Raw genomic sequence first — 27,907 nt, forward strand, 5'->3', positions numbered from 1 at the left:
AGGTAAAATTGACTGACTGAAGAATGTATTGTTTTTTCATATCATGGTCAACAGGGCACTGAAACGTTACCAGGAACAGATCTGATGCAAACATGTCAGCATTATGTGCCTCTATCATCATTCAAAAACAACAAAAACTAGTTTCCTCTTCTCAAATGTCAGGTTTGGCGTTTTATATACCACTGTAAAATAAACATGAGAAGCAAACTGCCTGCAAAAAATTTAATTAGTAATCAGTCTGTCTAACTGTGACTGATATCTTACGTTTTTGGGTTATCAATTTATGAACAAATATTCTTTGAATAACAGTGAATAACAGTTATAATTATATTGCAGACCATAGTGGAAACAAATTAATTTATGTGAATATGCATCTTCCTTTCCAATCTCATTACTGCCAGTTTCACACTGTTGGCTCCAAAGATGGAGAATCCCCACCTTAGTGTAATATAAACACAGTAAGCAATTACAATGCACCACAGTAGCATTTGTATAACATAAACACGCCTAAATGACGGGCCAGGAATGCTGTGTTCTGCAAGCATCAACAGTTCAGCATCAGCCTGATGCTCTCCTGTGTCACTGGCACGTTAGTCAGACAAGAGATGCACCAGACAGAAACTGCACATCTAACACATCACACACTATCTGGAGCGTCCACACAGCACAGATTCACAGGTCCTCACCTCCTTGGTCTCCATCTGACGTCCTTCAGCATGCTGGCCTTGTCGGCCACCTTCCACTGCAACAGCAGCTGGCGGCGCACTTGGGTGTTTAAGAGTGCTGCTGGCCGCCAAAAAAAACTACGACCGGCGAGTAAAACGTTCAGGAGCGCTAGACTCGATTCTACGCCAATGGAGGAAAACTAACATGAATTCTGGGAATGAGAGTTCTGACTTATGAGAGACCTGCTGTAGCCCGTTTCCTGCCAACTCATGAAAGCTGCGTCTTTAAATATGCAGTTGCGCTGCTCCGCCTGAAGGTGGCGGTGTTCACCAACAAATTGACTCCGGTGTCAGGACTCTATCGATGGAGTCCACAAAAAAAAATCCTGAATATGCTTTAAAACTGTCACTGCTGTATCCAAACGAGCAATGGTGAGTTATGGCTGACTGTCTGTTATGCTTTATTGTTTTGATTCCTAGAAATGTAGTCAAATAAAATAAGGGAAATTATGTTATGGCTTCAAATGATTGTACACGTAACGTTTGCTTTACTCTAGAGATGCTACTGCAAAAAGTTTACAAGAAGAATAAAAGATACTGTATAGTCTGATCAAACTAGAACCTCAACAAAGGTCTTCTTTAGCAAAACTACGCGTCCACTAAGTTATCATTACTCTCAACCTCCTTACTGTGTTTTTTATTTATTTATTTACCTTACAACAAATTTTTAAAAGCCAGTGGTGAAAGAAAACACGCATAAAACAACTTATAATTTGTTATATTTACCATACAGTGACTGGTGTTGAATTATTAAAAAATGTTCTATGTGCTTTTTTTTACGTGTCTTCAGACCAGCTGAATTCATTGCAACGCTTCCTGTTTTTAAGAAGTATTGCTTAAGCCTACAGTAAGATTACCACACCACCAGGAAGGATAATCAATTTTTTTTTCTCCCGTTATATTTCCATGCAAACTGTTGCCCTTCATTGATACTCTGTCTAATGCAAATCCAAATACCTTTTAGTGATTTTGGACTCGATGCAGCATTCCTGCTGTGTGCCATATCAGCGACTGTCTGCCAGCCAATCAGCTTCCTGCAGCAGAGAAGCCACCTCTGCAGACTTGGGGACATTAATGTCCCCTGTTTAGTCCCCTCTTCCTCTTGGTGTCCATAAACAAGGATGCCTTTGAGTGTCCCTGTCCAGCTGCACAGCCACATTCACAAGCAAAAACACTACCTTCCTGTGTAATCACTTGATACCGTGAGAAATGACAGAGTCAGTTAAAAAAATAAAAAAACAGAAGAAATGGAAGAAAACAGGGAGATAGACATGATCTGAGGGATGCCAGAGACTCTGGATGAGGAAATCTAGAAGGAACAAGCATGTCAGAAATCAATGATATTATCATATAGTAATATTTTGTGTATTTTATGTGTGTTTTGTGTGTGTGTGTGTGTGTGTGTGTGTGTGTGTGTGTGTGTGTGTGTGTGTGTGTGTGTGTGTGTGTGTGTGTGTGTGTGTGTGTGTGTGTGTGTGTGAGTGTGTGTTGATGTTCAGAAAAATAATCACTGATGGCACTCAGACGATGGCTCATCACTATTTCACTCTAATTCTCCTGTTTCCTTTGTGGGTACTGCAAGTGTGTTGGTACATCTCTCTCTCTCTCCTCTCTCTCTCTCTCTCTCTCCTCTCTCTCTCTCTCTCTCTCTCTCTCCTCTCTCTCTCTCTCTCCCCTCTCTCTCTTCCTTTCTTTCTTTCTTTCCATCCTCTCCCCTCCCCCTTGTGCGCACACACAAACACACATAGAAACTGATGTGAGTTCCCCTATCTGTCAGAGCCAGTTCCTCCCTTCAAGATGCCGATTGTTTATGTTGAAGGGACAAGTGCATGACTTTTGTGAGCTCTTGCATTCTACTTTTAAGCTTATTTGTGGGGGGGTTTTCTCTTTGTCTTTCTGCTGTGTTGCAGGTGGTTGATGAATATTTTTGAATAGCAGCAATACAGGGATATTTACTGACACACAGCAAGCGGTTTGAAAGAGTTTCAAGGGTGGAGTTCAGTCTTTTACATGACCGGTTGGTGAACAATCATCACCACCAGCAGCTCCCATCCTGTGAATGCTTGCAGTGTCCTGAACTTATTAAGACACTGAGTAGCAGGAGCCAGGTCAACCATGGTGCTGTAGGGACACGCTCAGATGTTTTTTGGATCACCAAAAGAGGAGTGCTGCTGAAGAGAAGATGTCTGCAATGAACAAAACCAAGAGGTAAAAAAGAAGAGATTGCATGAAGACTAGGTCTGCTGGTCTTATTTTGCAGCATAGTTTCTTATGCAAGTGTACTTTGCCTATGTCAGCAGCAGCAAGTTTTTTGTGTGAAGTCGCTGTGTGTGAACCTTGATGTTTTAAGATGCAGTGTGGTTTGTGCAAAGGCTCTTGACAAGTCAAACAGAAATGAGGCCATCACATTTTCCGCTTGGCGTCTAAGTTGTCTGTCCCTTATTTGCATGTAGTCAGTGTGGTGGAGACGGTGAGTGGCTCGGTAAAGGTTGCAGACACACACATATCACACCTACACATGGTCACAGCTGATGTGTTTGACCCGCATATCACTGAAAAATATCAACATCTCAAGTTATTTGTGTCTACTACACACAAACAAGCACTGACATTCAACAGTTGTCTTTGTAGCAATGCCAGCTCACCTTTCCTGTTTAATCTTTTTTTTAATCTGTGTAATTCTGTACATCATATTTCAATTTAGATTACAATGGAGTGATAGTTGTTGCATTTAATATTAGGTGCTGGTGAAAAGCTGCACATTTCAGTTGCCTGTTCTTTCATTCATACCATATTTCATTCGTTACTGCAGCTCTTATCAGATTACCTGGAATGAAAGAGATGTGTGCTGAATGTTAAGCTTATCAGATGAGTGTTCATTTGTGATTGAACTACCTGATGTAAAGTAGACTGACAGAGGGTCCATTAGTAATATCTGTGGCTGGAACATTAGATCACCTTTCATTGCTTTCATATGAAATACATTCACCACATCTTTCACCGTTGATGAAGTGGTTTCTCACTCCAACTTGATCACCATCTGTGGATGTTCACGTAATGTTTAACAAACCTAATTTAAGTTTAAAAATCTTCCATAATATAAATTTATTGCAAATCTGGTTGTAATAAAAGAAAGAACGTACAACCCTGAGCACACATTTTGATTCATTGATGACCTGTAATGTGGAATTATGGTGTCGGATCTGTCAGCAGCTGTAGAATTAAATCTTCTCGCAGGTAAATAAAGAGGGCAGGTCCTCTTTATCACATTATCCCGAGAATTGTTCAGGTAAAGATCTCTACCATCTGTGTTGCAAGAAAGGACACAAGGAATGATAAAAATGCTGAAGGAACACGGATGACTACCACTTGTGTTTACATCTGTTATTGTCAAGTGTACATATAATTAATGTTTAGTTTGATATGATGTTGAATTACCATCACCTCATTTTGGTTGCAATTACTCCACGGCACTGATGATGTTCACAGAAGCATGGGGCATCGTTTCTAGTCATTTCTGATAAACAGCTAACCTGGCACAATTTTTTTATATTGATACATAGATTAAGTAAACACAGATTGATAACAACGGTGATACATTTAAACTCTCCCTGTTGTATGCGGTAGTCGTTGTGTAATGACTAGCAGAGCTTGTTACTACTGCAGGGAGGCAAATTTTGTAATGGTTGAATATTTGATTGTGAGATATGGATGAAGTATGTTGTTGTTTGCAGTTGCTCATTATTACCACTAACAGAGGTGCTTGGGGTAGTGGGGGAGATTCTGATATATTTGCATTGTTGAGGTTTTCAATACTATATAACTGTTTTTATTTTTGAAATGTAGTTTTACGTTTAGTAATTTTATCAGATGTGCAAAAAGTTGTATTGAACAACTTCAACAAAGTCTTTGGTCAGTGAAATCCATCCTTAGATTTTCATGCTTTATTTAAGAAGATTGACTTAATGTCAGTAAGAGGACTGACAAATCAGTTCTGGAAAAAGTGAATTAAGTATAAAGGAGAATGTATCCATTGTTAAAAAATTTTTTTTTTTTTAAACAGAAAACAAAGAAACAAACAAAAAACTGTCACTTCTCCAATCTCAGGTCTTACCAAGATTAACAAAGGTGAACATGAACAGAGATTTTATTAAAGGTCCAATATTACACTCTTTAATCTATTTCACACAGCTTTCAAGTTTCAAGTTTCTTTATTCTTATATAGCCCAGATTCACAGAAAATGTCTCAAAGGGCTTTACAATCCGCACACGGACGATATCCCTCTCACCTTTGTGTACTGCGAGCAGTACGACCCTCACATCGTATGCCCAACTACACTGTATTTGAAATGTGTTAGGGTTAGGGTTAGGGTTAGGGTTAGGGTTAGGGTTAGGGTTAACCCTAAAAATACCGATATCGTATTTTTAGGGTTAGGGTTAGGGTTAACCCTAACCCTAGGGTTAGGGTTAGGGTTAACCCTAACCCTAACCCTAACACTAACACTAACACTAACACTAACCCTAACCCTAACCCTAACACTAACCCTAACCCTAACCCTAACACTAACCCTAACCCTAACCCTAACCCTAACACTAACCCTAACCCTAACCCTAACACTAACCCTAACCCTAACCCTAACACTAACCCTAACCCTAACCCTAACCCTAACACTAACCCTAACCCTAACCCTAACCCTAACACTAACCCTAACACTAACCCTAACACTAACACTAACCCTAACCCTAACACTAACCCTAACCCTAACCCTAACACTAACCCTAACCCTAACCCTAACCCTAACCCTAACCCTAACACTAACCCTAACCCTAACACTAACCCTAACACTAACCCTAACCCTAACCCTAACATTAACACTAACCCTAACCCTAACCCTAACCCTAACCCTAACGCTAATCCTAACACTAACCCTAACACTAACCCTAACCCTAACCCTAACCCTAACACTAACCCTAACACTAACCCTAACACTAACCCTAACACTAACCCTTACCCTAACCCTAACCCTAACACTAACACTAACCCTAACCCTAACCCTAACCCTAACCCTAACCCTAACCCTAACACTAACCCTAACACTAACACTAACCCTAACCCTAACCCTAACACTAACCCTAACCCTAACCCTAACCCTAACCCAATACAATACATTAGTTCTACTGAGAACAGGCTGTTTCTGTGCCTGAACCTTTAAATTCCGATGAACTCCGTCTGTCCGGCTGCCTTGCCTGTTACACACCCCTCTCATGAAGAGGGGGAAGCTCCTTTCGTTACGTCATGAAAGGAGCTGATTCTGATCAGAGTGTTTGAGCACCGTTTGTGGGCTGTACAGTCGACACAGGTCTAGTTTGTTTTCCTCATTACAGGAGTTGGTAGGGTCTGGGAGACCTGAACATTTTTTAAATTTTTTTAAATAATATGATTCCTTTGATTATTTTGGTAGAACCACAATATAATATTGCTGCATTATATTGTGCAGCAGATAGAATTGTAAGTGTCCTGCCCCACTGACAGTGTCTGTCAGATTTCATGACTGCTCTTGCAAGCAGTTTTTTTGTTTTGTTTGTTTGTTTCAAGTTTTGTTTCAAGTTTTTACCCTTTAACAACCAAAAATGATGCCTATGAATATTTGCGGTGTTTCTGGTGTTCATAATGGCTGGTATGTTGAATTCACTGTTGGAGCAAATTAATGAATAGCTCATTGCAGGAGAGGCATCCTCTCGATGTGCAGGGAACAAGAACACAGGTTGTGAGAGGCGAGAGAGAAAGAACAGCTCACAAATAAGGCCTTCAAAGGGCCCTGGCTTCAATTTATCAATTAGGGAAAGAAAGGGAGGAATTTGCATATCCCCTGCCTGTGTGAGAGCAAGAGAAGGAAAAGGGGAGGGGGGGGGGGGGACTGAATCTGCAGCCAGGAGTCCTGACACGAATGGGAAAGGGAATGAGGGGGGGGGTGGATTTCCAAATAAAAGAAGGAGCATCAGTTTCCTGAATGGCTTGAATAGAGCAAGGATGAAGGAAGAGGAGGACGTGGGTGAAGAAGTAGTGGGAGATGGAAGATCTTCCGACATACACGCACAATCGAACACGGAAGGAGATTATGTTTACCCAATTTGCATGTCTAACTCTCAGCGAAAGGTGAATGCAAATGTCGAGAGAGGAGATCTGTTTGTATTTGTATGTACAGTGACTGCGTTTACCTGCAGTTCTCTGTCTCTGAAGTGGGTCAGACTGTTACACAGAAAAGAGATCAATGCCTGCTGTTACCTGTTCAACCATCAAAGGGAAATTCCCTGACTAACTTCACACCATCAGTAACATTTACCCTCAACGCTTCTGTTTGTAGTAGTGAGCGTGTCTCGTCAGAAGTACAACTGCTTTGATAGTCAGAGCTGGATTTACTCTGAATCAGCAAGAGATGAGAGGTTGTAAAGGGCACTGAGATAAGAGAAAGGCAAAAACAAGATGTCAGAATAATCGGTCAAATGTTTCAGAATAAATGCATTCTGTTTAGCAACCATTTATTTGTTTTCTATGTTTAATACATGGAGATATTTCTGTACAGACTACAACAAAAATTTAATATAACAACAGCTAGTCATCAAATATAGTAATAAGAGCTAAGTAAAACATACAGGATGTATGCACAACTGTGAGGGTTTTTTTTACACTGACATAAGGGAATCCAAAACGCAAACGCAATCAAGCTGCCTGAGTTCATTAATCCATTCCTTAGACACTTCAGTTGAATGATTACATCTCCATATTCAGTTTGTCTGTCTGTCTGTCTGTCTGTCTGTCTGTCTGTCTGTCTGTCTTTCTTTTTCTTTCTTTCTTTCTTTCTTTCTTTCTTTCTATCAAACCAATTTAACAGTCAGCTCAGGTGGGACTTTTTGTCTTTGAATTATTAAATAAATATTCATGTAAGATGTTACAGTAAAATAAGAACATGTGGAATTAAATTGCAGCTCATAAAGAGAATGTTGGTGATTATTTAGAATATGTTTTTCTTGGTAGAGCATTCGTCCCTTATCACCTTTTCTCTGAACTCTCAGTTTCCTGGTAATGTCTTCATGCTAACTGCAGTGTAGAGATTGCCACAGCTTGAAGTAGTACATACTGTTTACACCTCACACACTGTTTCCGTGGATGGATTTGGACATAGGGTAATTCTAGCATTTTGAAGCAATGCTGGTGTCATTACATGTGTGTGTGTGTGTGGGGGGGGGGGATCAAACACTTTTTATCTTTTGTAACACTAAAGAAGACAGAGTGTTAAGACAAAATGTACAAATACAGTCCCTTATTGGTAATTGCTAAAAAAATACATACAGACACTTATGAACTGATGTTCTACTCTGAATAAGAAGTATTCCTGGGAAAGACCTATCTTTTCAAACGTATTGTAATGGAAAATAATATCACATCACTCCAAGAAAGAAGTACTGTAGTCCCTAACCTTCAATGGCAGAAAACTCTTGTAGCTGACCACATTTGATATCGATTAGTCTTCCTTCTCCTTTCCTTTTGCATTTTTCAATTTAAAACAGCATTAAATTAAAAAAAAAAAAAAAAGAGGGAACACTGTACGTAAATACTTCCAGTGAATATCTGAAATATGTTGTCGATTTGTTGCAGAGCTTATCAGATGTGGGGAGTTGTGTTTGTTCCGATGCTGACCCTCATTTCTCCAAGCACATGCCTCTGTATTTCTAGGCTACTTATAATCCCCGTTTGAGCCTGACTCTCTCTACGTGTGTATGCTTCATTCAGGAAACCCAAACTGGTCCAACGCAGGAGGAATACATGTCCCAGCGCTCAGGATATCAGCCGGGCCCTGCAGAACCCGAGCCCCACTCCCAGCGCCAGTGCTGCCAGCCTTGATGAACTCATACAGCGCTGCCTGAACTGCTTCGGTCAGTGTCTGTCTCTGTTTGTCTGCATATGTTCTTAAAGTTTGTCATGTGTCTTTACTCTTTATCACAATCAGGTTATATAAATGAGGGATGAGGGAAAAGGAAGGGGGGATTCAGAATGAGAGAAATTGACAGGGGCGGAAGGGGGGTGGAAAGTCAAATGGGAGTCTCATACAATCAAGCTTTCTTCTGTTAGGCTGCAAAGGCCAACTAGCTATTCCCATGCAGTTTTAAGCTACAAATATCTCTCCGCTCCTCCTGTCTTCACTCTATTTGTTTGTCTATTCATCAAAATAACAAAATCATTTCCTATGCCCCTTCTGGAATATAGAACCCACATTTTGTATAGAGGATTTGAGATATCCAGTGCTGAGAATCATGGTAGTAATGTGATAGTTTAGACAAATTCTTTTGTGCTAGTTAATCTTGGTTATAAAATAATTTGTCCTGCAAACATCTGATGGTAAATTATACAATAAAACAAGATGTCTACAATGAATAACCAGGAGAGGAGATACTACTGGTGTTAACTGTGGGTGTCTGTGTTTTTGAAGTAATTCCATAACATATCAGCCTCTCATACAGGATGACATTAGACTAGTAATAACTATGAATGCCTAAGAACTGTGATATAGTCAGTAGGGGATGATTGCTTACATGGATATCACATGCACAAATACATATACGTCAGTAGATAAAGACTAAATGCTTCGGGCACACGTGTGTGTGTGATATCTGTCACAATGGTGGAAATTGGCTAGGTGCAAAAATTAGTCAATATGTTAAAAGTGGGGGGCACCGATACCCATAAATATACCACATTTAATCCATCGTTTAACATTTTATAGAATAACATTTTATCAAAAGCTTAAACAACAGAGAAATGTATTGACTTTTTATCCTCTATAGAATGTGTTTATACATGAAATATGTAAAATAATTACAATACGTTTGTCCAGGTATTGCTTAACTTTATTGGTCACAGTTGGATCGTTAAACAGTGAGGTTGCTCTGCAGTCGTTTTAAATTCTGCAAACTTTCTCTTTCGGACAGAATGAACTAATAAAGTGTGGAAACCAATATAAAGCTCATAAACTTTCTCAAATATATCTGAACTGAACTAAGATGAACTGCTTAACCACTAATTTGTTATGCCACCCACAGATTTGTTGCTGTTTTCATGTTTTCATTCAGTTTAATCCGTCTTGAGTGTAAAACATGCTGCTTTGTTCTGCTTACAGACTCAGACGGGAAACTTTCGAGCCCCAGAGGGTCTCAGCTGGTCCACATGACCCTGATGATGCACAGTTGGGTTATACCATCTCAGATGTTTGCCCAGAAACTTCTCACCCTATATCCTCAACAACTCAACTATTCCACTGCTCCCAATCACATGTCCATGTTCTTTAATCTGATCACAAAACAGGCATGGCTTTGTTTTGCTCTCCTTCATTACAAAGCAGATTTGAAGCATACATATCCCCGCTGCTGTCCAGTGTGATATTGTGACATATCTGCATGGTATGTTTGGATCCTTGACTATTTGTGCCACTTATAAGGATTGTCCATCAGACAAGAGGGGACTGAGGCGGACACAAATTTGCCACCTTATCAGGTGAGTAAAGACACCGGGCATGTGAGCATGTTGTATGACGTAAATGCTGATCCTTCTCCATTTGTGGATAGTAAACATATTTCTGTCCTGCGTTGTGGCAAGGCAGTGGATCAGCCAGTTCCCAGCAGTATTTGAGGCTGACCCCCTCCTTGAACAGACTATGGGGGACTTGTGGACACTGGTGCGGTCAAATGAAGCAGAGACACACTCGCAACTCATTGACACTTCCTGCTTGTGAGCCACATTTTTATTTGAACTAATATCTTGCTCTGAGAGAATTGCAGTTTTTTAAATTTCTTTAAAGCTCAGACTTGTTTGTGTACAAATAGAAAACAACTTTATACATTCAGTTAAATTGTATGTCTTCTTACTTCATTTCCTAGAATCCCTCATGGAAGCATAATCCAGGCACCTTCACCCTCAGTGAAGAAGAGAAAGGTGTCTTTAATCTTTGACCACATGGAGCCAGAAGAGATGGCTGAACACCTTAGCTATCTGGAATTCAAGAATTTCTGCAGCGTTTCAGTAAGTTGGTAACGCTATTCAACAACTTTTCACCATTTGCTTTTGTAAATTTGTACGTGATTACCCTGCATCTTTTTACCGTTTTTTATAGAGACATTATCTCTCATTACTTTAGAAGATGAGTTGGCATGTTAAAATTTTATTAACTTTATTTGTTGTAAATTTACTCTTATGACCCGTATATTCTAATGAATACTTTCTTAGTGGAAAAGTGATTACAAGGCATCTGTACCACATTTCCCTTATAAATTTTGGTTCTCCAGAGGAATGCATGTCTTATAAGTAATTGATGCTACATAATTCCTTTCTTTAAAAGTTCCCTCCAGATACTTGACAACTACTTTTTATGCCAGTAGTGAAGCAGTTAGTACATAAAAGATGATCTATCCCTGTGGCCCAGATCTATAAACAGAGGCTAAAACAATTATCTGGTTGGAAAAATGGTTAATCTGGGAGTTTTAGCTTTGATGACAGTTTTCAACTCGGTGTCTGAGAAAAAACTATTGAACATGAGTCCTTTCCCACCTGATCTGATTGGCCAGTTCCTGGACTATCGCAGCTATGTGGTACGAGGCTCAGTGAGGGACAACCCTGCTCTGGAGCGGTCGGTCATGATGTGTAACGGTGTCTCCCAGTGGGTCCAGCTGATGATCCTCAGCAGGCACACAGCCCAGCAGAGAGCACAAGTCTTCACAAAGTTTATTCATGTCGCTCAGGTAAAACGGCAGATATTACAAAAACAACTAAGAGGGATTTTGGTTTGGATGTCAGCAACTGCTTGTTTGTGAAAATGACTTTACATTCCAAAACTGGTATGCTCTCTGCTCTGTAGAAACTTCGAGCTCTGCAAAATTTTAACACTTTAATGGCAGTAACTGGAGGCTTGTGTCACAGCTCAATATCCCGCCTTAAAGACACCTACAACCTGCTGCCTCCCGACATCACTAAGGTATTTTGAATATTGTAGTCAGACAACCTCACCACAAAGTTGCAGCGATGCTCCTAACCCTTCCTGAGTCATTCTTTTTCTTGATTGGGGGCTGTCTGGTTTACATGTATTGATGTCATTGTGTTTTTGTTACCTCTGCATTCACTGTCAAAATAGATCAAAATCTGTTATTTGTTGGCATGAAATTGATTTTGACCTACTTAACTACTGAACTAACATGGAATTATACGTGGAAGTTCTGGAAATCAGTATAAAGCAACACACATGTAAGGGAAAGTGAGTTTGGGTGTAACAGCCCATTGTAAAATTCTTAAGTATACATCATATTTTTCCTGATTTATTTTGTCAGTATGTCATTAGTTCTTCGAGTTTAAAACTGAACAGCAAATAGTGGTAGACGGTATTACTAACCATTCATACACCAGAAAAGTAGCTTATCCTTATTTGATCCAACTGTACACACATTATACTGTATATGCAGTATTTTTTCTTTACGCTCACATTAAGTTTCAATAACTAATTCCACAGACACCTAGCATGCTCATTTATCTCATTATTCTCCTTCTTTGAGGCTCTGAGTGAGATGACAGAGCTCCTCTCCTCGCGAAGCAACTACATCAATTACCGCCGTATTTACAACGAGTGCGGTGGCTTCAAAGTGCCCATCCTGGGTGTCCACCTAAAGGATCTGATCTCACTCAATGAGGCCCTGCCAGACTATATTGAAGAGGACAAGGTCAACCTGAGCAAACTGCAGCACCTGTACAGCAACATCAATGACCTGCTGGCCATTCACAGCTGTAAACCACCTTTTGAAGCCAACAAAGACCTTCTCCATCTGCTCACGGTAAAAGGCAGAAACTTCAAGATGAATGAATTCAGATTTTTAAAAAACTTCCTGAATGACCATTTTTTAATGTTTCAGCTGTCTTTAGATTTGTACTACACTGAGGATGAGATATATGAACTCTCATACACCAAGGAACCCAAGAACCCCAAGATCCAGGTCAGTACAGCTTCATACTCCTCTTTGAAGCTCAATTTGTCACCGTCAGCCTTACACGTTATAACCTCTTTACACAAGAAGGGGGACATGTATGTTCTCTCTCAAAACAAAGGTAAGTATCAGCGCAGAAATACATCAAAACTAGCCACATCAAAGCACCGTGCGTTAGGGAAATGTGTTACGTGGTGGGTGTGCACTTTTTTTCCTGTTTCTCACATTTGTAGGCCTTCATGTCTCATCATTGTGTCTGTTGCTCTGCAGCCTGTAGCTCCAGTCAAATCACCCGTAGTAGCAGAGTGGGGTTCGGGGGTCACCCCCAGGATTGATCCGGACACCATATCTAAACATGTCAAACAGATGGTGGATGTAAGTCTTTCACTTCCTTATTACAAGACAGGGCTGAACTACAACTGCCCAACCGCTCCTGACTAGTGCAACTCAATGTCTGATTGCTCTGTTGCCCCCTGCAGTCCATAATGAAAAATTATGACCAGAACCAGGATGGGTACATTTCATTAGAAGACTTTGAGAAAATAGCAGCCAACTTCCCCTTCTCCTTCTGCACTCACGAAACTGACAGGTGAGGAAGCTCACAAAGGCATGTCGAGGTGTCTTGACTCCAAATCAAAGAAAACATGAAACAATGTGAGTGATAGCATGATAATGAAAACTTTTATTCACTGACTTTTGTGTTGCTTTGTCCTTTGGAAATGTCTCTGCCCAGGGAGGGACAAATCAGCCGTGAAGAAATCACCTCTTACTTCATGAGGGGAATGTCTGTGTGTGCCAAGTTGGGCTACAACTTTAGTGACGCACATAACTTTCAAGAAACCACATATAAACGACCAACATTTTGTTACCCTTGTGGTGGATTTGTGAGTACCTTTGTGTGTGTGGGGGGGGGGGGGGGCAAGTCAATTTGCAGTGTAACGTATTATGCTCTTTTGTAGCTGTGGGGAGTCATCAAGCAAGGCTATCACTGTAAAGGTGAGATCACAATCCATGTATTTTAATTATATTAATCTTTCTTCAAAGATAGATCAGCTCTGTCAGAGGAAGATGACAAAATCCACTCACTAACTCACTGACCTCCTGTGGTATTTAGCCAAGCAGATAATTGTGGTTTAAGAAAATGATGTTTGTGGGGATAAAAACAGTGAATCTACAAAACTTTTTTTTGTATCTTTGCGAATTGTGAATTAAAAGTTTTGTTTTTTTAAAAGTCGAAACACTGTTTGTGTCTCTCAGACTGTGGGATAAACTGTCACAGGCACTGCAGAGATCTGGTGGGAATGGAGTGTTTAAAGAAACACAAAAACACAACTGGGTCCTGCCCATGCACCCCTGCCCCAAACTCAAGAACCAACAGCAACAGCTTTAGTACGCAGTATCTCTGTCGTTTACACATATATGAGGAAGACTCATATGAAATGCCCTTGAAGTCAAATTTCTCTCTCACTCTGTGTCTATGTGTGTGTGTGTGTTTGTTTGTTTGTGCATGCTGTCAGGTTCAGAGGAAGAGGCCTTTGTTTTCCCCCAAAGTGATGAGACAGATAACAACAAAGGCACCACTGTATTTATCAGAGACACAGGGGATTCTACACTGTCAGACCGTTCTACTCAGACAGATCCTGGAATCTGGACTCCTGAGAAAAAGGACAAGAGAGGAGGACACCATCAAAACTCACTCGTTCATGCATCACCAGAGAGACAAGTCAGACCTTGCAAGGTGATCAAGCAGAGATCACAATGTTCACCTATTCTGACTTTTTATGGTGTTTTCACATCACAGATGCGGAAGAAATAACAGCATGTTAATCTAAGTCTTATATATGTGAGGAAATTCTAATTAAGGGCTTTCAGCAGTAATTCACTGGGATTCATTTAAAATTTTCAGGCCATGCAGTGGGAATTAATGACAAGTCATTTAGTGTATACATATAGGACTTTAAAGAACTACTTTATGGTTCCTGCGGATGTGGAGTACATAAGAATCTGTATACAGTATTAAGTTCCATTGGTTTGTCAACATTTGAAGCACTTTTGGTCTTTTAATGTCTAATATTATTCTATGTGTCTCTTTCTATGAATCAAGTACTCATGGAATTACAGCATGAGTTCTAAAAAGATTTTAAGATGGACACACTGACTATACCTGTCTCACTCATATTTACCCTATTAAAGATTTTACACAGGTGGTATGATAATAATATGAATAAATCACCTTTAATTTACATCCATAACTCAAGAAATCTTGTCACACCAAAAATAATAATTTCTGTGTCCAGACTGTTTTTTTGGAAGCATTTGTTTCTCTTTAAAACAAAGAACTGAGAAATGTTTCAATCCCACTTTCGGCTCAGAGGTAGCCCTGAACTTTTGGTTTTGTTAACCGAGTTCTCAATTTTAAGAAGGTGGTTGTTTACTCCAAAATTAAAAAATTACATTTGATGAATTTTAAAACTCCTTAGAGACACTGTCCTTTTTACATATTTTGGGAGAACAAAAGCTTTTCTTCTCCAGAACAGGATTCTCCATGAAAACAAATTTCCCAGTGATACATTTGTCTTCTTGGTTTTCCAGGTCAATGCACGTGTGCAGAGAGCCAGAGGCTGCTCAATGCCCGTTTCCTTTTTGCAGGAGAAGATGGAGGAGCTGAACCTCTACAAAGACAAGAGCAGAGAGCCGGACTGAGCGCTCCATCCTTTGATATTTCCCCTCATGGACAAAAGAGCCTGATGCCATCAATTTGATGACAAAGCTGCTGTCTGGATGGTGTTAAACTGATAGCATCAGAATGTCATGTTTCAAGTATGATTGTACCATTATTTTATTTTTGTCTGTCTCAGTTTGACTTTTTTTGGCTTTGAACATCAATTTTCCTACTGTAATTTATGAGCAAATATTGTATTTAGAGCAGGTGCCTTGGTTCTCTGGTGCTAACAGTCGTTTATGACAACAAAGGATTTTCTGATCCAATATACACGTAATAAATGCAGGGTAGGAAATTAACACTAACCTCAACGAAGGTCCGATCAATTTCAAATGATTTTCACTTGGCAGCTACATTAACTTTTTTTAATTGATTATGTATCTTCAAAGTGTCCTCTGGTAAGCTGCTTTGATAAATTTCAGACAAAAAAAATTATTAGTGTAATTGATAGCACACTTGTAGCTTGTGGTGCCTCTTGCATCAGTCGGCACAATCTGAAGCTCAAATGTGTATTTCCTACCCTAGCAACATGTGTCAATTACTCCACGTTCATTCAGCAGGATTGCACTGGAACCTATCATACGTATATGCTAAGAAACTGGCATATTGTAGCTAAACAATTGTTTTGTCTTTTGTCGACAAGCAAAAGATATTGTTGAACTATGCATTATGTGATGTGTTTGACTTGCCTCACTGACATAATAGTTGTTAACATTTACAGGCATTTACTGTGACAAGACAAGCACACATCATGCATGAATCATTGTTCAGATTTATTTTCAGGTAGAAAAAAATGTGTTTGACAACAGGATTTATCTACTGAACTCAATTAACACCAACCACTGAAGATAATAAAAAAAATCCACATGTAACTACTGAGTGGGAAAATAATCTTTTCAAAGACTGAATTAATGGATAAATACTACAGTACAGTATTAACACCTCTAAAAATGTTCCATGTTTAAAGACTATTGGAGAAACTAAAATGTGATCACTCACCAAAAATTAAAGAGAAAGGGGTCATGAAGGTAAAAAGCATGCGCATTGTTCTTTGTTAAGCTTCTCAAAACAAGCAAGATCGTTCAAGCTATGCTGTATTTTCCTGTCTTGTAACTTTCACACTATGCATCCTGGGAATATAAAGTTGCTTTTTTAAACTGTAGCACAGGTGGAGTTTGCACTTCAACGGACATCCACATTCAATGCATAATAGATAACATTCATTAAATGTTTTTAGATCTATTATCTACCACCTAACAGTCACTGCTTTAGGGTAAGACTTTGTTCAGTAAAAATATGAAAAGACATAAAACTGAATAGTTTGTTACATAGATTGTTAAGGAACAAAGAAGAGTCCGTCCATCCACTCACTCCCAGCACAAGGCTGAAGTTATGTTGTGTGAGAAAGATATGGTTGGGGACTTGATGTGATAACAAGGGGAAAAAAGACTTGCTGCAGAGGTCAGTGTTTAGGACACAGGTGGATGCAGGAAAAGATGTGGGGTGAATCTACTGGGAACCAGAAGATGAGCCTTGGTTGCCCTGTCCAGGGTAGCTGCCATACTGGCTGTAATACTGGTTCCATTGGTTCTGATTCTGGTAGTACTGCTGCCACTGCTGAGCATACTGAAGGGAAAAACAGACAAAGCACAAAAATTAACAGATGCATCATTTTTGCATTTCCATCAAATTGCTCCAAAGGGGCGGCAGTAGCTTAGGCCATTGGTTAAATATGAATAATGTTTCTTCTTGTTCTTCAAAGAAAAAAAAGACATAATATATGTGTGTTTTGTGCTTTTAATTCCTAAAAAAAACTTTCTAAGGCTGGAGCTGTGCTGTCAGTCATCATGTCTTGTCTTTATAGGTGTAAACAGTTTCTCATTCATGGATGGATGGACAGACTACCTGCTGATATTGCTGGTTGTAGCTCTGTTGCTGCTGTGGCTGCTGTTGCTGTGGCTGTTGCTGGTGGTGGTTGTACGTCTGTCCAGCGGCAGGTGACTGGCTGTAGCTCTGGCTGTATCCTGGGTACTGACTGTAGTTACTGTAGTAATTCTGGTTGTAGTTGCCCTGGTTATAACCTTGATTGTAGCTCTGGCCGTAGCCCTGAAGGTGAAGCAATATTAGGTGAAATCAATTCATGATTCAGTTTGTATATTTTTATTTTATCCATATAGGAAATGTAAGCACCTGATTGTATCCTCCCTTGTTGTATGGGGCTGGCCGATTGTAGCTTCCTCCTGATTGCTGGTTGCGGCTGTATCCACTGCGTGAATCGGACCCTCCATCACGGTAGCTGCTGCCCCAACGGTTCTGGTTATAGCTCCCACGACTGTAACCTGCAAAGTTAATGTGTTAAAGTTACAATAACAAATTTTATATTAAAAAAAACCACTAGCCCTTTTTCTGCTCCATGAGTACCATTACACATCACAGAGATAAGTGTCAAAGTTTTCAAAACAAATTGTGTTTCACAACTTTAATTATTAAGGGCCAATATTTTGCAAACTTACTCAAATATAACCAAAACACAAAAAATTTACTGATCACAAATATTAAGAGAGTTACACTGACTTCTCTGCTCACCCCCTCTGTATCCACTGCCTCCATCACCGCTGCGGCTCTGATATCCCCCACGAGACCCTTCACGGTTGTCGTATCGCTGGAAGCTGCCACCGCGGCCCCGGAACCCGCCCTGTCTGTTGTCAAAGCGTTTCTCCGGGGGTGGTCCGGCCTTGCGGCCCTCGTCATTGTACTGCTTCAAAAGACTTTCAGCCTCGTCCTGCTGCAGCTCAATGAACATCACATCCTCCAAGAAGTCGCAAGCCTCAGGGAGAGTAAAGTTGGCTTGATAGAGGTGACCACAGGAGGAGAGACAGCCCATCCAGCGAGAGATGGATGGAGAGAAAGAGAGGGGTAGGGGGTTGTAGTGAAGACCAGAGCAGCCACACCACCAGAAGACAAAACAAAAAAAATTACAACCTAATAGAGACAGTGGAAACCGTAGAGAAACTAAGAGTAAACAGATGAAAGCAGATGGTAGGGTCAAAGGAACAAACATCACCTCCAGTGGACATGGAGGAAAAATTTGTTTTAGGAGACACAGGAGAGGGAGAAGTTCAGTAGAGGCGGGGAGGGGGACAAAAGGGACAACTAGAAGGGTGGTGTGGAGGAAACAGCACTGCAAACCAAGGACTGCTGATGTAACGCTGTTACAAATTAACTTCCAACAACTTGAGCATGTGACTGCTTGTAAGCTTGCTATTTGGAAACATCCTTTTCAGGGAAGCAAATTGGGCAATAGCTCCACTGTCACATGACTTCAACAAAACCTAAATCTCAGTTTGCAGTAAGCTGTATGACAGTAAAAATAATAAGTAAATTTATGTGGACCGTTTGAAATAAATGTCCCGGTCTGATATCTGTATAAAGCCTATGATGGGGGAAGGGGAAAGGGACATCTTCCAAGTTTGATTGTATAGACAACACATAGAAAAGTAAAAAGTAGATCTGGTGTTTTATTTGTTGTTTCCACAGCATTCCTACCTTTCATTTCTAAAACAGCATGATCGGGCACATCCTTCCCCTGCTCATTGGTTTGCTTTAATGTTCGTTCTTTTAAATCCTCGTCCGTGGGACAAATTACAATAGCCTTGCGATGAAAACCTTCAAAAGGACGCATTTTTCGTCTCCTTGCTGATCCATATACATTTGTCTAGCAATGGTGACAAGAAAGAAGTAGAAGCTTGTTTGTTATTGTTTACTTGTAATGTCTTTCCACTGGAACCCTGCAATAATGAAGTGAGAGAGGTTTGGCTTGGATGTCAGTCTACGCTTTTACTCAGGTTCTAATGGCCTCTCATCACTCCAGGCTTACCTCATAATCTGTTTCCAGGTGACCTGTGCCCACTGATGAATGGTTATCATAGTGAAAGAGGGACCCCAAAAGCATCTAAACTGTCTCCAACCGTATGCTTGCGGTTACCTTATCATTACTAACACACAAGTTTCAGGTTAGTTGGTAAAAATTAAATTGGTGCTGACATTACTTGTCAGTGCTTATGTAATTGTCTCAGTTCAATGTCAACATGACCTCTGTTCATATTTTAATACTGTTGTAACAGTTAAAATGTCCTTGCATAACTGTCTCCTAAAACAAAAATGTATGACAAATATATTATTTAAATCCTCAAACATTACCCTGAACCAACAGTGCAAACACGTTTACACTACGATACAAAATCCAAAACACACAGCCATAACAGAGAAAAATAAACAGACTTGGTTTATATTAAGTACTAATAAATTACACCAAGAAATGACTATGGGATTATCCATTTCTGACGCAATATGATAACTGGGAACATCAAAAAGTTAATTTATTGTTCAAAGAGCTGCAGGAAAAATAATCCATACATAAATATGTCAACTAGCTATTGTATTTAACTTTGCTCCATCACTGCTGTCATCTGTGAATTTTAACCGAACTTAAATCGTAGTCTTTGGTGATATAAATATTCACAACATATGTGTTTAAGAACATCAAGAAAAATCCTGTTTAAAATTTACAATTCCGTTAGTTATATTCAGAATCTAAACTAATACAAATATACTGTAAAGATGACTCATTATATATCACCGAACAATAAACACTCAAAGAAACACTGCTTAGAATGAATAAATCCTGATAAGTCACCAAATAATCAGCACTTCTATTATTACTTACAATAATAATTAGCTTCATAAAGCAAAGTAGAATACTTTGTTTATAAGGAGTAAGAATTCGATTGACTGAAAAAAAAATTCCAATTTAATGAAGATGCATTACACTTTCTCATTGTTGACAAAGCTTTTATAATTTGTTTATTGTGTTTAACACAATACATTCAAAAACTCGCCCTTCGACATTACAAATTTAAAAAATGTATTTAACTCAAACTTGATGTACCAGAGTGCCACATCATTTTTCTTTAACAGTATCTGACTGTTATTGAAAACATCTACAAATAAAACCACGGATGGCGGATAAGTCTTAACTTCTGTTTTCTTTTACAGTAGTGAACACCTCGATTTACGGTGAAACAGTCGCAAATTCAACTCCAAGAGCATCCTACTTCCAAACAACTTGCTACTCTGATGGGGTCCCCAAAACCTACCTTGACTTACCTCATCTTCATACAGATTCTAGTCCTGATCAAGACAACAGACAGATATAACCTACCTGCATATACTCACAGTGTCCACAGGAAAGTCAGTCCATCATCCAACCCACCTACCTTTTACACTTTCTGAGCACAAGAATCTGAAAATCTAAGAAGTGTTAGTCATTACTTACCTTCAGGGTCAATTCATTAAAAAACACACTCATTAGTTCCATTTATCTTAATTAAAAGAGCTTTTTTAAAAAGCTTTCAACTGTCTTATTGAATTAGCAACAGAAGGTGTTTTTCTTACTCACCAGTCAGAGCTTACTTGTTTCTCAACATCTTTACATTGTCATGGTTTACTTGTACATTGTTGAAATTCACAAGACAAACAATACTGTATTATGACAAGAAATAGCAAGTGGAAATATACTGAGGGATGAAAACATCTGTCACTTATGAGAGCCATTAATCACTTTTTTTACAATACATGACAAGCAAGTGACAAGAGGGTGATCAATGTTTCTTCTACTCTATAATACACAGAGCCCCCCCTGAAAGATAAATAAATAGTCCATTAGAGCGAGAGAGATAATCAGGGCACATTGACTGTGGCGAGTATCAGAGCAGTGGACGGGAGGGCAGTACCTGATCTAGGATGTAGTTGCGTCTCTTGCGGGCAGCAATCTCAATCAACCTGTTCAGACACTGGGTGGCTTGCTGGATCAGGATATCCCAGCGCCCGGCATAGTTTCTCTGGCGACGCAGACCCATCACCTGCAGTCAGATATTCAAGCATGACAAATGTGGAACATGTAACCCTGTGAAGTGTTTTTAATTCGGGGTTAGTACCCTAAAACAAACCTTCATCTTGTCCATGATGGCATTCGTGCCCAAGATGTTGTATTTCTTCTCAGGGTTAGTTTCTGCATGCTTTATTGCCCAGGTGGTCTTTCCGCAGGCAGGCAGGCCAACCATCATCAAAATCTGAAACGAACCAAGGAAGCAGGTTATTTCACTGTTTGTTTTATTTCATATGCTCAGTTCCTAATAACTCCTTGATTGCCACTGATATCTACAGAAAGATCAGCTGAAATCATATAAGAAGAAGACAGGAAGAGACAAAGAGAAAATCTTGGAAGAAAATACTACAGATCATAAAAGAGAATGAAGGGATGGAGCTTTGAATCACATCCCTTCACTGAAAACCTCCGGAATCTAGAGTTATTTTGTTCTCCCGCATCAATGATGTGTAGTTCTCAACCAAATGCATCAAATATGTATAAAATTAATCTTGTGAGAAATATAAAGTATCCATATTTTTTAGGACTTTTCTGATTTGTTTTTTGGCCTATGTCTGCTGCTGTTAATCTAAAAGAGATTTAAAGTAATGGTTTTAAAACCTGCAGCACTGTTATTCCTACCTCACATTCGGATTTGTTGGCAGGTCCTTTAGTGCCTCTGATTTTATCCTTCATTTTGAGGTCGTGAATGTAGGTGTAGCCCTCTGGTGGTGGAAAGTATGGCTGCACCTTCTGTCCAAAGTTGAACTCTACAGCACAATTCTTCACCAGGACATGAGGGAACAGGGCACGACCCGCAAGTGCTTCCTTGGTTGTCCGGAAAGCAACACCCAAGCACACTCCATTCTTGGAATAACCCATCTCCACCTCTTCACCGCTTTCAAAGTCCTGAAATTGAAGTAAAGAGGCAACAAAGGTAGCATGAGATTGACTAATTAATACTGTAATCTGAACTACAAGGATAAAATAGAAGAATTCTGAGATACTAACATCATTAAAGCTTGTTAAACAAAGCAGTCAATTAGACTAATTTGATGTTGTTTAACTAATCTTAATTTTAATCTTAACAATTTCAAATCATTGTGATACCATTAAAAGATAGGTTAACTTACAATATAACAGCCGATGACATCGTTTTCACCAAACCGCTCACCGAAGTCAGCAAATTTGCAGTTTTCAGATTTCTTTCCTGTTCCGCCATAACCAAAGGAAAAGGGCTCCTCACCTAAAGCAGAAAGACACGCATTGTTTTCCATTTTAGGTCCAAGCTCTATTTTGCAGTCAATTGTCCTTCATTTATAACTCCAACTGCTTCACTCACCAAGCTGAGTGCTGCTGTGGTTCAGTGACCATCCAATTCTGACCACATGGGGATCTGGCTCACTACTGGGTAGGTGCTTTACAGGGATTTCCTCATTGATCTGAAGGGTAGAAAACAAGTCAAACAGTCCAGCCATGTTGGAATCCAAAGCAAGTAACTACATTTGAATATAGCTTTGCTTAGCTACCAGTCAAATAATCTGACACACTGAGGAAATCAACAACAGACAAAGTGGGATATGATCAACATTCTGTCTCTGTTTGAAAATGATGCCCTGTTTTAACATTGCGATATACTCCCACTGTATGGTGTTTCAACTGATCCCAATTGAGGGCAAAGTGATTTAGTACTATGTACGTATATATACATATTAAAAAATGCACTGCATTGACTGCATTGTGTGTGTATTTTATATATACATAAAAAACCTATGATAATGAGCATTGAATGAAACAAATAAATTAGCTACTTCTGATGAAAAAATGCATTAGGCCTGTCAGGTATCATGGACCATTATGTCACATGTGAGAACAGAATGTAAAATACATTTAATTTCACATCTCAATCAGAAAAGCTAACAAAACCATCTCAGTGGTTATGGGTAGTATGCTTATGTCTGAAGTTACAACCCCCACGACAAGATGTACATACAAATATCTCTTTACCTTCATCTCATAACAGACGCGGCCCTCGGTGACACCATGGGAAGCTCGTGCTCCAGCCCACAGGTAAGCAAACCCTTCGATGGTCAGTGGGTATCCACTGTAGCGATCGCGGGACACCTTGAAATGCAGGTCACAATTGTCTGAAAAGAAGACAAGAAATATTTATAAATATTGACTAAAAAACAATTGAGAAACAGACATGCAGAATTTACCACAAAAACCTTATGTCAACACTTTTGATCGTAAAAACTCTGCAAACTGATGTGGTAAGCGTGACTTCATAACATGATTAGGTTTCATTTGAAGAGGTTTTGTTAATAAAATGGCATAAAAAAAATTATTTGCACTGCCAAACCAGCAGAATCTCTGGATCCATTTTTTTAACTATTCCTTATTTAACAGCTTCTTTCTTCTGTCTCAAAACCTCACGTAACAATCGATGTTGCCAATTAGATAGCGATAGCAATTTCGTGCATTACTTCACATGACTCTTCTCTGGGTGAAATATTGTAAGCAATGCAGTACTAGCAACATGGTAGATCAACTTATACGAAACCAAAAACAGTCCTCTTAAATGGAATACTGCATTTTAATTGTACAAACCATGAATTTCATAAGCTGTTTCAAATGTAATTACAGAACACATAGAATTTAAAAAAGAACACTAGAGCTCAGCCTCAATCTTTTGCATTTAACTCTGGGTAATGAAATGAAATTACTGTTATGTCGATATAACAAATATCAAAATATTCTACATTGATTTGTTTGGTGAAATTTGGCAAGACAACTGGAGATTGCAGCTCAGCTTTTTTGGAACAAGCTAAGTTAATGGTATCTAACAGTGTCTGCACAATCTCAACTCCAAACCAGTCCTTATCATAAGTCTCTAAGAATAAACTGCACTACAGATGTGTTGAAAGTTTGAGTTATAGTTAAACTATTTGAAAGTCATGGATCTGATGATGACTGGACGTTAATGGAGGATGCATGCTGGCCAGTTTAAAGGTAGTCTATTGTTCCTAACAGCGGTAATAAAATTTTTCAAGACAAACGTGCGTAGAGATTCATCTTAGCTTCATACTTACATGTATCAATTGTAACAAGCGTGTCATCTATATTCTCCTCCTCATCTTCAGCAGGGGGCTGCGGAGTTCGGGATCTGTACAATACCAACAGTATATGAAGTTTGGTTTTCGTAGATAACACATAGAAATAGACAAATGTATACTTTTACTTTTACAGTTGTATTGATTTTAAATACCCGCAAGAAGTACAAAACATCTCCATCTTTAATAGGGATACCTCTTTTCTTCACGATGCTCATAGTAGCCGTAGGTCCTGTTTTCTTCATATGGTCTCTTACGGCTACTGTGTCCGCCTTTATCAGCTTCAACTTTGACCTCAGCTTGAGCTGTGCCATCCTGCCCCTGTTGATGTTCTTCTCCATGATTATCCTGTTGTTGCTCTCGAGAATTCCTCGTGCCATCTTCCATTTTTATCACAACTTTGATTTACAAAATGCAAAATGAACAATGAAAGTGAGATACATGCTACAACGGCATAATTGTACAAGCAAACATAATCAAAAAGAAAGACTACTTATTTTTGGATTTTAACAAAAAAGAAGAAAAAAGAAAAACTCTTGATTTCCATAACAATTTGTTTGGAAAATATTTACAACACAATGTTTCCCTCACAAAGTAAATTTGGACAACACAAAAACACAATATGGGGAACTTGTCAACCTAATGCTGGAAAAACAAAAAGGTCCAAGATAGGGATACTAACTGATGTTGTTTTCTGTCTCCTTCTTACTGTAAGTGTTAAAAAAAATTAAGAAAATATACAATCTTTACACACAACTACATTCACTCAAAAACAATAAAAGATGAAAGCATACGGCCCCATATTAAAACATACAAATAACTAACAAGAGGGCATTTGGCAAAAAAGATGACATTGTCAACGTGACTGAAAATTAAGTTCTTTTCTATACATACAGTATTAGACAATGGCAAACCTCTACAGAGCATATTTCATGTTAAACTGAATAACTATTGACATTTACCTTGTTCGTCCTCAACTTTCACCGCTGGCTTTGACAGACGGTCAAGCTTGTCCGCTGGTTGAGGACATTGTTCATCTTCCTCATCTCGCAAAAGATCGGCTTCGTCCTCTCGCAGATCATCCCCTTCTTCTGGCAGAAGTTCTCTCTCTTGCTCCCGCACAAGATCGCTTTCTTCCTCAGGCATGAGATCGCTTTCTTCTTCAGGAATGGGATTGCTCTCTTCCTCAAGAACGAGACTGCTCTCATCCTCAGGAACGGGGTTGCTCTCTTCCTCAAGCAAAGGGTTGCTCTCTTCCTCGGGCATGGGATTGCTCTCTTCCTCGGGCATGGGATTGCTCTCTTCCTCGGGCATGGGATTGCTCTCTTCCTCAGGCATGGGATTGCTCTCTTCCTCAGGCATCACATCAGATTTGTCAATATCAACGTCGGCTGTGAAATCAGGCATGCCTTCATTGGGGTCTGAAGTTGGTTGACCTTCGTAAAGCTCAACGTCTGCCTCTTCATCTTCATAGCAACCACCTGAGTCTCTCGCCTCATCTTCCTCTTCACCATAGTTTTCACCATCATCTTCGACTGCTTCTGTGTGTGTTAAGGTGGAACAAATACCTTTAGTTCTAACGCTAATAGCTGAAGTATTCATCTTAACAATTTGTTGCATTGGGAGTCTGGTGTGCATACTCAAATGGACCTCATATTGAGCAAGTCAGACGGTTCAATTCTAGGTTTCTGCAAACCGGAAAGGTCCACCGAGCTTGACTAAATATTTAGTTCGTTAGAAAAGTAGATAGATAGATAGATAGATTCTTTATTAATCCCGGAGGAAATTGCATAGTTGTCGTTTTGCCGAAAAAACAACTTTTATTTATGTTTTTCCAAGACTGAAAAGTAGTACAGTATTACCTTGTTGGTCTTCGACAACACCTCCATCTTCGTTGTACTGACAGTACTCTTGCTCCGCTTGCTCTGAGGCATCGGCTTGGGCTTCACTCTCCAGGGCGGCTTTTAGCCTCTCCACAAGGTCTGCTTTACGGCCTTTGGTGTCCAGGCCGCGGCTCTGAAGCTCTTCTTTTAATTCATTCACTTTCAGTTTGTTCACGTCGACGTTCATTTTGTTTTAGATGTGTGCTGCCGTTATTTGTAAACTAAAAAAAGAGAAAACAGGAAGTAGTTCAGTTGGACACGGTTTAAAATCGATATCCGATGGCGGCAGTATTCCTTAGCCAAACAGGGTACATTGGTTAGCTAGCGTGGAAAACCTGTATGTACAAGTACAACAGGTTCCACTGAACGTTTCTAATCACGTAAGGATGAATTATTAAAAGACTTGCATGAACAATATGCTTGCAAGAACGGCGAGTATGTCTCTGATATCCACCTAAATTTTATTATACACAGCGAAATGCTGGTATTTGGCTAGCGCTGATAACCTTAGCCTACCGCTCCTTATCGCACCAACCTCCGTTGCAGAACAAGTGGCTTTATTCCGATTTCAGACGCTGCAAGCGTTAGCACGTCTTCCATACATAAGTCCTAAAGTCAATGCATGTGTTCAGTATATGAAATACGAAGCAAAATACAACCAAAATGATCTTTGGGCCTACCTCCACTCTGGCGAGTTACGCGGGTCAGCCGTTAAAGACGATGGAAAGACAGTCGCTACTGCCCCCTACCGGTCATCAGAGAACATACAAGAACCGGAAGCTCCAGGAATACCTGTTCGCTTACGTGTGTTGATAACTACTGTAGCTACGACGACAATCTTGCTTTAAAACTACAATTCCCAAGACAGTCATTTTGACAGCTTTCAAAATTTGCAATGTCATAACTTGGTTTTAAAAAAGCATATGTACCAATAGGCGCCTGACTTTTCCTACATGTGTGTATATTTTATTCTGACATTGTTTGATCATTACAACTTTAAAACTCAAAAGAGTTCCGAGTATTACTACCTAGAACTACCATAGGCAGTCACTTTGACTGCTCGGACATTATTTGTATATAATTTGGATTATCATTAAAATATCCAAGAATAGATTCGTTGAATAGGTAAAAACACATCAGGACGCTAAATTAAAACTATAATGATTGAATGTTTTATCTATTTAATTGACACAACATAGCCTATCTGCAATTACACATCCAAATTTGAACTTTGAAATAAAAACAATTGTATCCCGCTTCAAAATACATTGGTGTCATCATTAGACCTTAAAAATGAAAATTATTAACTATTATGAACATTCTAAAATGCTGTGTTGGCTGCCAACCAGCTGGAGACACGTTGTTACGATGCCAAGATGGTTTGCTTATGGCTCCAACTCAGTCAACACAGGTAACCTGTACCTTCCATGTGCAGCTCCCACTACCTTACGGCATTTGACAGAATTATCCTTTGCTTTCTTTTTCTTACACATTCTTGACTTGGTACCTCCTTTTCC

General features: G+C 39.5%; 2 protein-coding genes across 6 annotated transcripts; one reads left to right on the forward strand and one right to left on the reverse strand.

The window, feature by feature from the left end:
* Nucleotides 1-1,008: 1,008 nt before the first annotated feature.
* On the forward strand, nucleotides 1,009-16,503 carry rasgrp4 (RAS guanyl releasing protein 4). Of its 4 annotated transcripts, none has more exons than XM_068316611.1 (17): nucleotides 1,009-1,097; nucleotides 8,518-8,660; nucleotides 9,902-10,013; nucleotides 10,213-10,275; nucleotides 10,378-10,509; nucleotides 10,659-10,800; nucleotides 11,343-11,516; nucleotides 11,633-11,749; nucleotides 12,321-12,596; nucleotides 12,675-12,755; nucleotides 13,017-13,121; nucleotides 13,226-13,335; nucleotides 13,480-13,630; nucleotides 13,706-13,742; nucleotides 14,004-14,135; nucleotides 14,264-14,484; nucleotides 15,339-16,503. In XM_068316611.1, exons 1-17 carry the CDS (start codon nucleotides 1,030-1,032, stop codon nucleotides 15,447-15,449), a joined length of 2,175 nt encoding a protein of 724 aa, XP_068172712.1. In that variant the 5' UTR covers nucleotides 1,009-1,029; the 3' UTR covers nucleotides 15,450-16,503. The 4 variants fall into 4 exon arrangements, with proteins under 4 accessions (XP_068172712.1, XP_068172713.1, XP_068172714.1 ...); XM_068316612.1 differs by lacking the exon at nucleotides 1,009-1,097 and adding an exon at nucleotides 2,504-2,933; XM_068316613.1 differs by lacking the exons at nucleotides 1,009-1,097; nucleotides 8,518-8,660 and having other exon boundaries at nucleotides 9,937-10,013; nucleotides 10,382-10,509.
* hnrnpul1 (heterogeneous nuclear ribonucleoprotein U-like 1) lies at nucleotides 16,223-27,135 on the reverse strand. Of its 2 annotated transcripts, none has more exons than XM_068316610.1 (16): nucleotides 27,071-27,135; nucleotides 26,370-26,611; nucleotides 25,470-26,048; nucleotides 24,704-24,905; nucleotides 24,487-24,560; nucleotides 23,402-23,541; nucleotides 22,737-22,836; nucleotides 22,528-22,640; nucleotides 22,037-22,303; nucleotides 21,477-21,599; nucleotides 21,261-21,389; nucleotides 19,015-19,183; nucleotides 18,055-18,315; nucleotides 17,659-17,807; nucleotides 17,374-17,574; nucleotides 16,223-17,094 (listed from the first exon to the last, which is right to left on the reverse strand). In XM_068316610.1, the coding sequence occupies exons 2-16, from the start codon at nucleotides 26,575-26,577 to the stop codon at nucleotides 16,978-16,980; spliced, it is 2,832 nt and encodes a 943-aa protein (XP_068172711.1). In that variant the 5' UTR covers nucleotides 26,578-26,611; nucleotides 27,071-27,135; the 3' UTR covers nucleotides 16,223-16,977. The 2 variants fall into 2 exon arrangements, with proteins under 2 accessions (XP_068172711.1, XP_068172710.1); XM_068316609.1 differs by having other exon boundaries at nucleotides 18,043-18,315.
* Between the last annotated feature and the right edge of the window lie 772 nt (nucleotides 27,136-27,907).

Source organism: Antennarius striatus, chromosome 6 (genome assembly GCF_040054535.1).
Source record: "Antennarius striatus isolate MH-2024 chromosome 6, ASM4005453v1, whole genome shotgun sequence".
NCBI classification, from domain to species: domain Eukaryota; kingdom Metazoa; phylum Chordata; class Actinopteri; order Lophiiformes; family Antennariidae; genus Antennarius; species Antennarius striatus.

Excerpts from the sequence above, each read along its gene's own strand:
- rasgrp4 (XM_068316611.1), top strand. The coding sequence starts at position 1,030 with ATGGAGTCCACAAAAAAAAATCCTGAATATGCTTTAAAACTGTCACTG. Across the intron at positions 12,756-13,016 it reads CCAAGAACCCCAAGATCCAG|CCTGTAGCTCCAGTCAAATC; the intron begins GTCAGTACAGCT and ends GTTGCTCTGCAG. Across the intron at positions 13,336-13,479 it reads TGCACTCACGAAACTGACAG|GGAGGGACAAATCAGCCGTG; the intron begins GTGAGGAAGCTC and ends GTCTCTGCCCAG.
- hnrnpul1 (XM_068316609.1), bottom strand. The coding sequence starts at position 26,577 with ATGAACGTCGACGTGAACAAACTGAAAGTGAATGAATTAAAAGAAGAG. Across the intron at positions 23,542-24,486 it reads GCTTGTTACAATTGATACAT|ACAATTGTGACCTGCATTTC; the intron begins GTAAGTATGAAG and ends TCTTCTTTTCAG. Across the intron at positions 19,184-21,260 it reads GCAACTACATCCTAGATCAG|ACAAATGTATATGGATCAGC; the intron begins GTACTGCCCTCC and ends CACCATTGCTAG.